Source organism: Somniosus microcephalus, unplaced genomic scaffold (assembly GCF_052327205.1).
Source record: "Somniosus microcephalus isolate GS21.2 unplaced genomic scaffold, FLI_Smic_1.0 unresolved_chr7, whole genome shotgun sequence".
Lineage (NCBI taxonomy): Eukaryota > Metazoa > Chordata > Chondrichthyes > Squaliformes > Somniosidae > Somniosus > Somniosus microcephalus.
Window position 1 is genome coordinate 34552859 of NW_028225185.1, and position 15513 is coordinate 34568371.

Below are 15513 nucleotides of genomic sequence, written 5' to 3' on the forward strand. Positions count from 1 at the left end.
TTAAGGTGGTCATGGAAAAGGACAGGGATGGGCCGGAAATAAAGGTTCTAAATTGGGGGAAGGCCGATTTTAATAGGATAAGGCAGGATCTGGCCAAAATGGACTGGGATCAGCTACTTGCAGGAAAATCCGCATCGGAGCAATGGGAGGCTTTCAGAAGGGAGATTGAGAGAGTACAATGGCAACATGTTCCCGTAAAGGTCAAGGGTGGTTCCAAAAACCACAGGGAACCTTGGATGTCAGGGGATATACGAGAATGGATTAGGAAAAAAAGGAGGGCTTTTGGCAGATACAAAAGGCTAAAGACGGAGGAAGCCCTAGAGGAGTACAAAAAGTGCAGGGGGATACTTAAAAAAGAAATTAGGAGATCAAGGAGGGGCCATGAAATAACACTGGCGAGCAAAATAAAGGAAAATCCTAAGATGTTTTATAAGTATATTAAGGGTAAGAGGATAACTAGGGAAAAAATAGGGCCCATTAGGGACAAAAGTGGCAATCTGTGTGTGGAGCCGGAAGATGTAGGAGGGGTTCTAAATGAATTTTTTGCATCTGTCTTCACTATGGAGAAGGACGATGTAGACATAGAAATAGGGCGGGGGGACTGTGATATGCTCAAACATATTAACATCGAGAGGGAGGAGGTATTGGCGGTTTTAGCAGGCCTAAAAATGGATAAATCCCCAGGCCCGGACGAAATGTATCCCAGGCTGCTGTGTGAGGCAAAGGAAGAGATTGCGGGGGCTCTAACACATATATTCAGGACCTCTCTGGCCACAGGGGATGTGCCAGAGGACTGGAGAACCGCTAATGTAGTACCATTATTCAAGAAGGGAAGTAGGGAAAAACCGGGGAACTACAGGCCAGTGAGCCTAACATCAGTGGTAGGAAAATTATTGGTAAAAATTCTGAGGGACAAAATTAGTCTCCACTTGGAGAGGCAAGGATTAATCGGGGATAGTCAACATGGCTTTGTCAAGGGAAGATCATGTCTGACTAATTTGATTGAATTTTTTGAGGGGGTGACTAGGTGTGTGGATGAGGGTAACGCAGTGGATGTGGTATACATGGATTTCAGTAAGGACTTCGATAAAGTCCCACACAGGAGACTGGTCAAGAAGGTAAGAGCCCATGGAATCCAGGGTGCCTTGGCACATTGGATACAAAACTGGCTTAGTGGCAGAAGGCAGAGGGTGATGGTCGAAGGTTGTCTTTGTGACTGGAAGCCTGTGGCCAGTGGGGTACCACAGGGATCGGTGCTGGGTCCCTTGCTGTTTGTGGTCTACATTAATGACTTGGATATGAATGTAAAGGGTATGATCAGTAAGTTCGCGGATGATACAAAAATTGGTAGGGTGGTAAATAGCGAGGAGGGTAGCCTCAGTCTGCAGGACGATATAGATGGGTTGGTCAGATGGGCGGAACAGTGGCAAATGGAATTTAACCCGGAAAAGTGCGAGGCGATGCACTTTGGGGGGACTAACAAGGCAAGGGAATACACAATGAATGGTAAGACCCTAGGCAAGATGGAGGGTCAGAGGGATCTGGGTGTGCAAGTACACAGATCCCTGAAGGCGGCGGAACAGGTGGATAAGGTGGTAAAAAAGGCATATGGGATACTTGCCTTCATTAGCCGAGGCATAGAATATAAGAGCAAGGAGGTTATGATGGAGCTGTATAAAACACTGGTTAGGCCACAGCTGGAATACTGTGTGCAGTTCTGGTCGCCACACTACAGGAAGGATGTGAACGCTTTGGAGAGGGTGCAGAGGAGATTCACCAGGATGTTACCAGGGCTGGAGCGCTTCAGCTATGAAGAGAGACTGGGCAGATTGGGTTTGTTTTCCTTGGAGCAGAGGAGGCTGAGGGGGGACATGATTGAGGTGTACAAAATTATGAGGGGCATAGATAGGATGGATGCTGAGGAGCTTTTTCCCTTAGTAGAAGGGTCAATAACGAGGGGGCATAGATTCAAGGTAAAGGGCGGGAGGTTTAGAGGGGATTTGAGAAAGAACTTTTTCACCCAGAGGGTGGTTGGAGTCTGGAACTCACTGCCTGAAAGGGTTGTGGAGGCAGAAACCCTCACAACATTTAAGAAGCATTTGGATGAGCACTTGAAATGCCATAACATACAAGGCTACGGACCAAATGCTGGAATATGGGATTAGATTAGACAGGGCTTGATGGCCGGCGCGGACACGATGGGCCGAAGGGCCTCTATCCATGCTGTATAACTCTATGACTCTATGACTCTATGAGAGAGACATATTGAGAGAGACAGAGACAGAGAGAGAGAGAGACAGAGAGAGAGAGAGACAGAGAGAGAGACAGACAGAGAGAGAGAGAGAGACAGAGAGAGAGAGAGAGAGAGAGAGACAGAGTGAGAGAGAGACAGAGTGAGAGAGACAGAGAGACAGTGAGAGAGACAGAGGGGGAGAGAGAGACAGAGAGAGACAGAGAGAGAGACAGAGAGAGAGAGGGTGAGAGAGACAGAGCGGGAGAGAGACAGAGAGAGAGAGAGACAGAATGAGAGAGAGAGACAGACAGTGACGGAGAGAGAGAGAGCGGGAGAGAGACAGAGAGAGACAGAGAGAGAGAGAGGGGGAGAGAGACAGAGAGAGAGAGAGAGACAGAGTGAGAGAGAATGAGAGGGACAGCGGGAGAGAGACAGAATGTGAGAGACAGACAGAGAGAGAGAGACAGAGAGGGGGAGAGACAGAGAGAGAGGGACAGAGACAGAGACAGAGAGAGAGGGTGAGAGAGACAGAGAGAGAGAGAGACAGAGAGAGAGAGTGAAGGAGTGAGATACATAGACAGAGATACGTAGAGAGCGGGAGCGAGACAGAGAGGGAGAGAGAGGAACTAACTAAAGGTGGTGCGGTAAGTGGCGAATGTTGGTGCAGAGCGGGGGCGGAGTTCCTGGGAGCTGTGTGTCTCTGTCACAGTGATGGGGGCTGTTGTATCAACTTGCTATGTAAGGAGAATATCTGCATCCTCCAATTCACACACTCACAGGGCTCTGCCAGCAATGTGCCTCCAACAGGCCCAGCACAATAAGGCAATCAGACGCACCTTATAAAAGTGAATTCAAACCCAGACTAAATCATCTCATTCTCTTTCGAGCTCCAGGCTTATGGTTGTTGAAGTGGGATATCCTAGCGTTCCACCATTTCAAACACGTACAGTCCTCATCAAACACTCCCAGGGTAGGTACAGCACAGGTTAGATACAGAGTAAAGCTCCCTCTACACTGTCCCATCAAACACTCCCAGGGCAGGTACAGCACAGGTTAGATACAGAGTAAAGCTCCCTCTACACTGTCCCATCAAACACTCCCAGGGTAGGTACAGCATGGGTTAGATACAGAGTAAAGCTCCCTCTACACTGTCCCATCAAACACTCCCAGGGCAGGTACAGCACGGGGTTAGATACAGAGTAAAGCTCCCTCTACACTGCCCCATCAAACACTCCCAGGGCAGGTACAGCACGGGTTAGATACAGAGTAAAGCTCCCTCTACACCGTCCCCATCAAACACTCTTAGGGCAGGTACAGCACGGGGTTAGATACAGAGTAAAGCTCCCTCTACACTGTCCCCATCAAACACTCCCAGGGCAGGTACAGCACGGGTTAGATACAGAGTAAAGCTCCCTCTACACTGTCCCATCAAACACTCCCAGGGCAGGTACAGCACAGGTTAGATACAGAGTAAAGCTCCCTCTACACTGTCCCATCAAACACTCCCAGGGCAGGTACAGCACGGGTTAGATGCAGAGTAAAGCTCCCTCTACACTGTCCCATCAAACACTCCCAGGGCAGGTACAGCACGGGTTAGATACAGAGTAAAGCTCCCTCTACACTGTCCCCATCAAACACTCCCAGGGCAGGTACAGCACGGGTTAGATACAGAGTAAAGCTCCCTCTACACTGTCCCATCAAACAGTCCCAGGGCAGGTACAGCACGGGTTAGATACAGAGTAAAGCTCCCTCTACACTGTCCCCATCAAACACTCCCAGGGCAGGTACAGCACGGGTTAGATACAGAGTAAAGCTCCCTCTACACTGTCCCATCAAACAGTCCCAGGGCAGGTACAGCACGGGTTAGATACAGAGTAAAGCTCCCTCTACACTGTCCCCATCAAACACTCCCAGGGCAGGTACAGCACGGGTTAGATACAGAGTAAAGCTCCCTCTACACTGTCCCCATCAAACACTCCCAGGGCAGGTACAGCACGGGGTTAGATACAGAGTAAAGCTCCCTCTACACTGTCCCCATCAAACACTCCCAGGGCAGGTACAGCACGGGTTAGATACAGAGTAAAGCTCCCTCTACACTGTCCCATCAAACACTCCCAGGGCAGGTACAGCACGGGTTAGATACAGAGTAAAGCTCCCTCTACACTGTCCCCATCAAACACTCCCAGGGCAGGTACAGCACGGGTTAGATACAGAGTAAAGCTCCCTCTACACTGTCCCCATCAAACACTCCCAGAGCAGGTACAGCACGGGTTAGATACAGAGTAAAGCTCCCTCTACACTGTCCCCATCAAACACTCCCAGGGCAGGTACAGCACGGGTTAGATACAGAGTAAAGCTCCCTCTACACTGTCCCCATCAAACACTCCCAGGGCAGGTACAGCACGGGTTAGATACAGAGTAAAGCTCCCTCTACACTGTCCCCATCAAACACTCCCAGGGCAGGTACAGCACGGGGTTAGATACAGAGCCCGGTCGCCCATGTTGGAGCGATGGAAATCGGGAGATTCGCGGGAAGCCGGAGTTGGAGGAGGGCAAAGATCTCGGGGGTGTTGTGGGGCTGGAGGAGGTCACGGAGATAGGGAGGGAAGGGCGAGGAGGCCATGGAGGGATTTGGAGATCTGGATGGAGAACTTTAAAAATCGAGGATTTGCCGGGCCGGGAGCCAAGGTAGGTCAGCGAGCACAGGGGGAGGGGAAGGGGGAGGGTGTGGGGGAGGACAGCTGTCAGCCAGGATTCCGACCCTAGTCCTCCCAGGCTCACTGGCAAATGGCAGGGTGTAGTGTTCCGGAGAGGAAGGGGCTGGAGACTGCAGCGTGCTGGTGTCCCAGCGCAAGCTGGCATGAGCTTCCCAGGTGCAGTTCTGCTTTCTCGTACAGAGTGAGCACAGAGCGGCAGTCCTCAGAGTTATACTGCACCGAAAGAGGCCCTTCGGCCCATCGTGTCCGCGCCGGCCATCAAGCCCTGTCTATTCTAATCCCATTTTCCAGCACTTGGTCCGTAGCCTTGTATGCTATGGCGTTTCAAGTGCTCATCTAAATGCTTCTTGAATGTTGTGAGGGTTCCTGCCTCTACCACCCTTTCAGGCAGTGAGTTCCAGATTCCAACCACCCTCTGGGTGAAAAAGTTTTTCCTCAAATCCCCTCGAAACCTCCTGCCTCTTACCTTGAAACTGTGCCCCCTGGTTATTGACCCCTCTACTAAGGGGAAAAGTTCCTTTCTATCTACCCTATCTATGCCCCTCATAATTCTGTACACCTCAATCAGGTCCCCCCCCTCAGCCTTCTCTGCTCTAAGGAAAACAACCCCAGCCTGTCCAGTCTCTTTTCATAGCTGAAGCGCTCCAGCCCAGGTAACATCCTGGTGAATCTCCTCTGCACCCTCTCCAATACAATCTCATCCCTCCTATAGTGTGGTGACCAGAACTGCACACAGTATTCCAGCTGTGGCCTAACCAGCGTTTTGTACAGCTCCATCATAACCTCCCTGCTCTTATATTCTATGCCTCGGCTAATGAAGGCAAGTATCCCATATGCCTTTTTAACCACCTTATCTACCTGTCCTGCTGCCTTCAGGGATCTATGTACATGCACCCCAAGGTCCCTCTGATCCTCTCTCCTTCCTAGGGTCCTACCATTCATTGTGTATTCCCTTGCCTTGTTAGTCCTCCCAAAATGCAACACCTCACACTTTTCAGGGTTAAATTCCATTTGCCACTGTTCTGCCCATCTGACCAACCCGTCTATATTGTCCTGTAGCCTGAGGCTTCCCTCCTCGCTATTTACCACTCCACCAATTTTCGTGTCATCTGCGAACTTACTGATCATACCTCCTACATTCGTATCTAAATCATTAATGTACACTACAAACAGCAAGGGACCCAGCACCGATCTCTACGATACACCACTGGACACAGGCTTCCAGTCACAAAAACAACCTTCAACCATCACCCTCTGCCTCCTGCCACTAAGCCAATTTTGGATCCAATGTGCCAAATTGCCCTGGATCCCATGGGCTCTTACCTTCTTGACCAGTCTCCCATGCGGGACTTTGTCAAAAGCCTTACTGAAGTCCATGTAGACTACATCAACTGCACTACCCTCATCCAGACACCTAAACACCCCCTCGAAAAATTCAATCAAATTGGTCAGACATGATCTCCCCCTGACAAAGCCATGCTGACAATCCTTGATTAATCCTTGCCTCTCCAAGTTGGGACTAATTCTGTCCCTAGCGTTTTGTACAGGTCCGTCAGAAACTCGATCATCATTTATAAACTCCTGGCTCCATCAGACAGTGTCTAAACCACTCGATTATAAGCCGTCGCAAATTCAGACTCTCCTACCCCTCTCGCCCCCACCGTCCCACCCTCCAGGTGATGGGGCCACGGTCTCCAGAGCATACCAAGTGTGTACAGCACAGAACCATGCCATTCGGCCCCTCTGCTCCGTGCCGGTGTTTCTGCTCCACACCAGCCTCCTCCCGCCCCCTCTTCATCTCCCCCCATCACCATATCCTTCTATTCCTTTCTCCTGCATGTGTTTATCCAGCTTCCCCCTTAAATACATCCACGCTATTCGCCTCGACCACTCCCTGTGGTAGCGAGTTCCACATTCTCACCACTCTCTGGGGAAAGAAGTTTCTCCTGAATTCCTGATTGGATTTATTAGTGACTCTCTTATATTGATGGCCCCTAGTTCTGGTCTCCCCCACAAGTGGAAACATCTTCTCTATGTCTACCCTATCGAAACCCCTTCATAATCTTAAAGACCTCCATCAGGTCACCCCTCAGCCTTCTCTAGAGACAAGAGTCCCAGCCTGTTCAATCTTTCCTGATAGTTAGAACCTCTCAGTTCTGGTATCATCCTTGTAAATCTTTTCTGCACCTTCTCCAGTGCATCTATATCCATTTTATAATATGGAGACTAGAACTGTGCACAGTGCTCCGTGTGATATGGGGACCAGAACTGTGCACAGTGCTCCAAGTGTGATATGGAGACCAGAACTGTGCACAGTGCTCCAAGTGTGATATGGAGACCGGAACTGTGCACAGAATTCCAAGTGTGATATGGAGACCAGAACTGTGCACAGTGCTCCAAGTGTGATATGGAGACCAGAACTGTGCACAGTGCTCCAAGTGTGATATGGAGACTGGAACTGTGCACAGTGCTCCAAGTGTGATATGGAGACCGGAACTGTGCACAGTGCTGCAAGTGTGATATGGAGACCGGAACTGTGCACAGTGCTCCAAGTGTGATATGGAGACCAGAACTGTGCACAGTGCTCCAAGTGTGATATGGAGACCAGAACTGTGCAGAGTGCTCCAAGTGTGACATGGAGACCAGAACTGTGCACAGTGCTCCAAGTGTGATATGGAGACCAGAACTGTGCACAGTGCTCCTAGTGTGATATGGAGATCAGAACTGTGCACAGTGTTCCTAGTGTGATATGGAGACCAGAACTGTGCACAGTGCTCCAAGTGTGATATGGAGACCAGAACTGTGCACAGTGCTCCAAGTGTGATATGGAGACCAGAACTGTGCACAGTGCTCCAAGTGTGATATGGAGACCAGAACTGTGCACAGTGCTCCAAGTGTGATATGGAGACCAGAACTGTACACAGTGCTCCAAGTGTGATATGGGGACCAGAACTGTGCACAGTGCTCCAAGTGTGATATGGAGACCAGAACTGTACACAGTGCTCCAAGTGTGATATGGAGACCAGAACAGTGCACAGTGCTCCAAGTGTGATATTGAGACCAGAACAGTGCACAGTGCTCCAAGTGTGATATTGAGACCAGAACTGTGCACAGTATTCCAAGTGTGATATGGAGACCAGAACTGTGCACAGTGCTCCAAGTGTGATATGGAGACCAGAACTGTGCACAGTGCTCCAAGTGTGATATGGAGACCAGAACTGTGCACAGTGCTCCAAGTGTGATATGGAGACCAGAACTGTGTACAGTATTCCAAGTGTGATATGGGGACCAGAACTGTGCACAGTGCTCCAAGTGTGATATGGAGACCAGAACTGTGCACAGTGCTCCAAGTGTGATATGGAGACCAGAACTGTGCACAGTGCTCCAAGTGTGACATGGAGACCAGAACTGTGCACAGTGCTCCAAGTGTGACATGGAGACCAGAACTGTGCACAGTGCTCCAAGTGTGATATGGAGACCAGAACTGTGCACAGTGCTCCAAGTGTGATATGGAGACCAGAACTGTGCACAGTGCTCCAAGTGTGATATGGAGACCAGAACTGTGCAGAGTGCTCCAAGTGTGACATGGAGACCAGAACTGTGCACAGTGCTCCAAGTGTGATATGGAGACCAGAACTGTGCACAGTGCTCCTAGTGTGATATGGAGATCAGAACTGTGCACAGTGTTCCTAGTGTGATATGGAGACCAGAACTGTGCACAGTGCTCCAAGTGTGATATGGAGACCAGAACTGTGCACAGTGCTCCAAGTGTGATATGGAGACCAGAACTGTGCACAGTGCTCCAAGTGTGATATGGAGACCAGAACTGTGCACAGTGCTCCAAGTGTGATATGGAGACCAGAACTGTACACAGTGCTCCAAGTGTGATATGGGGACCAGAACTGTGCACAGTGCTCCAAGTGTGATATGGAGACCAGAACTGTACACAGTGCTCCAAGTGTGATATGGAGACCAGAACAGTGCACAGTGCTCCAAGTGTGATATTGAGACCAGAACAGTGCACAGTGCTCCAAGTGTGATATTGAGACCAGAACTGTGCACAGTATTCCAAGTGTGATATGGAGACCAGAACTGTGCACAGTGCTCCAAGTGTGATATGGAGACCAGAACTGTGCACAGTGCTCCAAGTGTGATATGGAGACCAGAACTGTGCACAGTGCTCCAAGTGTGATATGGAGACCAGAACTGTGTACAGTATTCCAAGTGTGATATGGGGACCAGAACTGTGCACAGTGCTCCAAGTGTGATATGGAGACCAGAACTGTGCACAGTGCTCCAAGTGTGATATGGAGACCAGAACTGTGCACAGTGCTCCAAGTGTGACATGGAGACCAGAACTGTGCACAGTGCTCCAAGTGTGACATGGAGACCAGAACTGTGCACAGTGCTCCAAGTGTGATATGGAGACCAGAACTGTGCACAGTGCTCCAAGTGTGATATGGAGACCAGAACTGTGCACAGTGCTCCAAGTGTGATATGGAGACCAGAACTGTGCACAGTGCTCCAAGTGTGATATGGAGACCAGAACTGTGCACAGTGCTCCAAGTGTGACATGGAGACCAGAACTGTGCACAGTGCTCCAAGTGTGATATGGAGACCAGAACTGTGCACAGTGTTCCAAGTGTGATATGGAGACCAGAACTGTGCACAGTGCTCCAAGTGTGATATGGAGACCAGAACTGTGCACAGTGCTCCAAGTGTGATATGGAGACCAGAACTGCACACAGTGCTCCAAGTGTGATATGGAGACCAGAACTGTGCACAGTATTCCAAGTGTGATATGGAGACCAGAACTGTGCACAATGCTCCAAGTGTGATATGGAGACCAGAACTGTGCACAGCGCTCCAAGTGTGATATGGAGACCAGAACTGTGCACAGTGCTCCAAGTGTGATATGGAGACCAGAACTGTGCACAGTGCTCCAAGTGTGATATGGGGACCAGAACTGTGCACTGTATTCCAAGTGTGGTCTAACCAAGGTTCGATACAGGTTTAACATATCTTCTCTGCTTTTCAAATATATCCCTCCAAAAATGAACGCCAATAGTGGGATTTTTCATTGCCACGCGAGAGGGCAAACGGGAGGGGCCTCAGGTTTAATGTCTCATCCTGAAAGTCTCGCCCACAGTACTGCCTCTCCGACAGTGCGGCGCTCCCTCAGTACCGCCCCTCCTCGGAGGGGCAGTACTGAGAGAGCGCCGCACTGTCGGAGGGGCAGTACTGAGGGAGCGCCGCACTGTCGAAGGGGCACTGCTGAGGGAGCGCCGCACTGTCGGAGGGGCGGTACTGAGGGAGCGCCGCACTGTCGGAGGGGCGGTACTGAGGGAGCGCCCCACTGTCGGAGAGGCAGTACTGAGGGTGCGCCGCACTGTCGGAGGGGCAGTGCTGAGGGAGCGTCGCACTGTCGGAGGGGCAGTACTGAGGGAGCGCCGCACTGTCGGAGGGGCAGTATTGAGGGAGCGCCGCACTGTCGGAGCGGCAGTACTGAGGGAGCACCGCACTGTCGGAGGGGCAGTACTGAGGGAGCGTCGCACTGTTGGAGGGGCAGTACTGAGGGAGCGCCGCACTGTCGGAGGGGCAGTACTGAGGGAGCGCCGCACTGTTGGAGGGGCAGTACTGAGGGAGCGCCGCACTGTCGAAGGGGCACTGCTGAGGGAGCGCCGCACTGTCGGAGGGGCGGTACTGAGGGAGCGCCGCACTATCGGAGGGTGGTACTGAGGGAGCGCCGCACTGTCGGAGGGGCGGTACTGAGGGAGCGCCGCACTGTCGGAGGGGCGGTACTGAGGGAGCGCCGCACTGTCGGAGGGGCAGTACTGAGGGAGCGCCCCACTGTCGGAGAGGCAGTACTGAGGGTGCGCCGCACTGTCGGAGGGGCAGTGCTGAGGGAGCGTCGCACTGTCGGAGGGGCAGTACTGAGGGAGCGCCGCACTGTCGGAGGGGCAGTATTGAGGGAGCGCCGCACTGTCGGAGCGGCAGTACTGAGGGAGCACCGCACTGTCGGAGGGGGCAGTACTGAGGGAGCGTCGCACTGTTGGAGGGGCAGTACTGAGGGAGCGCCCCACTGTCGGAGGGGCAGTACTGAGAGTACGCCGCACTGTCGGAGGGGCAGTGCTGAGGGAGCGCCGCACTGTCGGAGGGGCAGTACTGAGAGTGCGCCGCACTGTCGGAGGGGCGGTACTGAGGGAGCGCCGCACTGTCGGAGCGGCAGTACTGAGGGAGCGCCGCACTGTCGGAGGGGCGGTACTGAGGGAGCCCCGCACTGTCGGAGGGGCAGTACTGAGGGAGCGCCGCACTGTCGGAGGGGCAGTACTGAGGGAGCGCCGCACTGTCGGAGGGGCGGTACTGAGGGAGCGCCGCACTGTCGGAGGGGCGGTACTGAGGGAGCGCCGCACTGTCGGAGGGGCAGTACTGAGAGAGTGCCGCACTATCGGAGGGCGGTACTGAGGGAGCGTTGCACTGTCGGAGGGGCGGTACTGAGGGAGCGCCGCACTGTCGGAGGGGCGGAACTGAGGGAGCGCCGCACTGTCGGAGGGGCAGTACTGAGGGAGTGCCCCACTGTCGGAGGGGCAGTACTGAGGGTACGCCGCACTGTCGGAGGGGCGGTACTGAGGGAGCGCCGCACTGTCGGAGGGGCGGTGCTGAGGGAGCGCCGCACTGTCTGAGGGGCGGTACTGAGGGAGCGCTGCATTGTCGGAGGGGCGGTACTGAGGGAGCGCCGCACTGTCGGAGGAGCGGAACTGAGGGTGCGCCGCACTGTCGGAGGGGCGGTACTGAGGGAGCGCCGCACTGTCGGAGGGGCAGCACTGAGGGAGCGCCGCACTGTCGGAGGGGTGGTACTGAGGGAGCGCCGCACTGTCGGAGCGGCAGTGCTGAGGGAGCACCGCACTGTCGGAGGGGCAGTACTGAGGGAGCGTCGCACTGTCGGAGGGGCAGTACTGAGGGAGCGCCCCACTGTCGGAGGGGCAGTACTGAGGGTGCGCCACACTGTCGGAGGGGCAGTGCTGAGGGAGCGCCGCACTGTCGAAGGGGCACTGCTGAGGGAGCGCCGCACTGTCGGAGGGGCAGTACTGAGGGAGCGCCGCACTATCGGAGGGTGGTACTGAGGGAGCGCTGCACTGTCGGAGGGGCGGTACTGAGGGAGCGCCGCACTGTCGGAGGGGCGGTACTGAGGGAGCGCCGCACTGTCGGAGGGGCAGTACTGAGGGAGCGCCCCACTGTCGGAGAGGCAGTACTGAGGGTGCGCCGCACTGTCGGAGGGGCAGTGCTGAGGGAGCGTCGCACTGTCGGAGGGGCAGTACTGAGGGAGCGCCGCACTGTCGGAGGGGCAGTATTGAGGGAGCGCCGCACTGTCGGAGCGGCAGTAATGAGGGAGCACCGCACTGTCGGAGGGGCAGTACTGAGGGAGCGTCGCACTGTTGGAGGGGCAGTACTGAGGGAGCGCCGCACTGTCGGAGGGGCAGTACTGAGGGAGCGCCGCACTGTCGGAGGGGCAGTACTGAGGGAGCGCCGCACTGTCGAAGGGGCACTGCTGAGGGAGCGCCGCACTGTCGGAGGGGCGGTACTGAGGGAGCGCCGCACTATCGGAGGGTGGTACTGAGGGAGCGCCGCACTGTCGGAGGGGCGGTACTGAGGGAGCGCCGCACTGTCGGAGGGGCGGTACTGAGGGAGCGCCGCACTGTCGGAGGGGCAGTACTGAGGGAGCGCCCCACTGTCGGAGAGGCAGTGCTGAGGGAGCGTCGCACTGTCGGAGGGGCAGTACTGAGGGAGCGCCGCACTGTCGGAGGGGCAGTACTGAGGGAGCGCCGCACTGTCGGAGCGGCAGTACTGAGGGAGCACCGCACTGTCGGAGGGGCAGTACTGAGGGAGCGTCGCACTGTTGGAGGGGCAGTACTGAGGGAGCGCCCCACTGTCGGAGGGGCAGTACTGAGAGTACGCCGCACTGTCGGAGGGGCAGTGCTGAGGGAGCGCCGCACTGTCGGAGGGGCAGTGCTGAGGGAGCGCCGCACTGTCGGAGGGGCGGTACTGAGGGAGCGCCGCACTGTCGGAGCGGCAGTACTGAGAGTGCGCCGCACTGTCGGAGGGGCGGTACTGAGGGAGCGCCGCACTGTCGGAGCGGCAGTACTGAGGGAGCGCCGCACTGTCGGAGGGGCGGTACTGAGGGAGCCCCGCACTGTCGGAGGGGCAGTACTGAGGGAGCGCCCCACTGTCGGAGAGGCAGTACTGAGGGTGCGCCGCACTGTCGGAGGGGCAGTACTGAGGGAGCGTCGCACTGTCGGAGGGGCAGTACTGAGGGCGCGCCGCACAGTCGGAGGGGCAGTACTGAGGGTGCGCCGCACTGTCGGAGGGGCAATGCTGAGGGAGCGCCGCACTGTCGGAGGGGCAGCACTGAGGGAGCGCCGCACTGTCGGAGGGGCGGTACTGAGGGAGCGCCGCACTGTCAGAGTGGCAGTACTGAGGGAGCACCGCACTGTCGGAGGGTCAGTACTGAGGGAGCGTCGCACTGTCGGAGGGGCAGTACTGAGGGAGCGCCGCACTGTCGGAGGGGCGGTACTGAGGGAGCGCCGCACTGTCGGAGGTGCTGTACTGAGGGAGTGCCGCACTATCGGAGGGCGGTACTGAGGGAGCGCCGCACTGTCGGAGAGGCGGTACTGAGGGAGTGCCGCACTGTCGGAGAGGCAGTACTGAGGGAGCGCCACACTATCGGAGGGGCAGTACTGAGGGAGAGGCGCACTGTCGGAGGGGCAGTACTGAGGGAGCGCCGCACTGTCGGAGGGGCGGTACTGAGGGAGCGCCGCTCTGTGGGAGGGGCAGTACTGAGGGAGCACCGCACTGTCGGAGGGCAGTACTGAGGGAGCGCCGCACTGTCGGAGGGGCAGTACTGAGGGAGTGCCGCACTGTCGGAGGGCAGTACTGAGGGAGCGCCGTACTGTCGGAGGGGCGGTACTGAGGGAGCGCCGCACTTTCGGAGAGGCGGTACTGAGGGAGCGCCGCACTGTCGGAGGGGCAGTACTGAGTGATCGCCGCACTGTCGGAGGGGCAGTACTGAGGGAGCGCCGCACTGTCGGAGGGGCGGTACTGAGGGAGCGCCGCACTGTCGGAGGGGCAGCACTGAGGGAGTGCCGCACTGTCGGAGGGGCGGTACTGAGGGAGCGCCGGATTGTCGGAGGGGCGGTACTGAGGGAGCACCGCACTGTCGGAGGGCAGTACTGAGGGAGCGCCGTACTGTCGGAGGGGCGGTACTGAGGGAGCGCCGCACTGTGGGAGGGGCAGTACTGAGGGAGCGCCGCACTGTCGGAGGGGCGGTACTGAGGGAGCGCCGCACTGTCGGAGGTGCTGTACTGAGGGAGTGCCGCACTATCGGAGGGCGGTACTGAGGGAGCGCCGCACTGTCGGAGGGGCGGTACTGAGGGAGCGCTGCACTGTCGGAGAGGCGGTACTGAGGGAGTGCCGCACTGTCGGAGAGGCAGTACTGAGGGAGCGCCACACTATCGGAGGGGCAGTACTGAGGGAGCGCCGCACTGTCGGAGGGGCAGTACTGAGGGAGCGCCGCACTGTCGGAGGGGCGGTACTGAGGGAGCGCCGCACTGTCGGAGGGGCGGTACTGAGGGAGCGCCGCACTGTCGGAGGGGCAGTACTGAGAGAGCGCCGCACTGTCGGAGGGGCGGTACTGAGGGAGCACCGCACTGTCGGAGGGGCAGCACTGAGGGAGCGCCGCACTGTCGGAGGGCCAGCACCGAGTGAGCGCCGCACTGTCGGAAGTGCTGTTTCTCAGGATGCGACATTAAACCCAAGCGCCCCCACTTGCCTTCATCGTCTGCCCTCTCATGTGTGGGACGTGTAAGATTCCCCTTGGCCAACTATTGCTGAAGGGATGCGGGGGGGGCGGCGGGGGAGTTGAATATTTATCCCTCAACTTAAAAAAAACTGGACTATCTGGTCATTTATCACATGGCTGGTTTAGTGGGATCTTGATGTACGCAAATTGGCTGCCTTTGGAACTCTTCGAAAGTGAATGTGAAACTCTTTTGGGACCTTGCACGAGGTGTTGCCCGCATCCAACAGACCCACAATTTTCCAACTCCGCCCTATCTCTCCCTCAATTGGGAGATTGCGCTGAGGGTGGGGTGGAGGGGGGAAGAGATGGACATATTATTGAGGGAGTGGGGTCGGGGAGGGAAATCTTACCTCCACCGTTCTTGTAGCACAGGTAAGGGAAACGCCAGACGTTCCCGAGCCCCACGGCGAAGCCCACGCACGACATGATGAAGTCCATCTGGTTGCTCCAGGTGGCCCTAGGGGGCCGGTTCTGGTTACAGGTGGTGGCCCCTCCAATCTCTCCAGCCGCCCTCCAGGCACCCTCGCCGCCACCGAGAGCCAAGGGCCGGCCCTTCCTGCTGCCCCTGCCGGGTCGGATCTCCCCGTTTTGCCTCCACAGGTCAAACGTCCCATCCTCCTTCGCCCCCAAGTCCAAACCATCTCGCTCCTTGCGCAAGTCCGGGTCCACCGTCGCCGAGTGCATGCTCCGGGTGGGTCCTCCTTCCC

General features: G+C 56.0%; 1 protein-coding gene across 1 annotated transcript in view; it reads right to left on the reverse strand.

Moving 5' to 3' along the window:
- Window positions 1–15513, reverse strand: part of LOC147086784 (sodium- and chloride-dependent creatine transporter 1-like) — a 72760-nt gene extending 57247 nt beyond the window's left edge. Inside the window, exon 1 of the mRNA XM_085978963.1 lies at window positions 15157–15513. Coding sequence (XP_085835089.1) covers window positions 15157–15490 — 334 coding nt within the window. The 5' untranslated portion in view covers window positions 15491–15513. The remainder of the gene's footprint in view (window positions 1–15156) is intronic.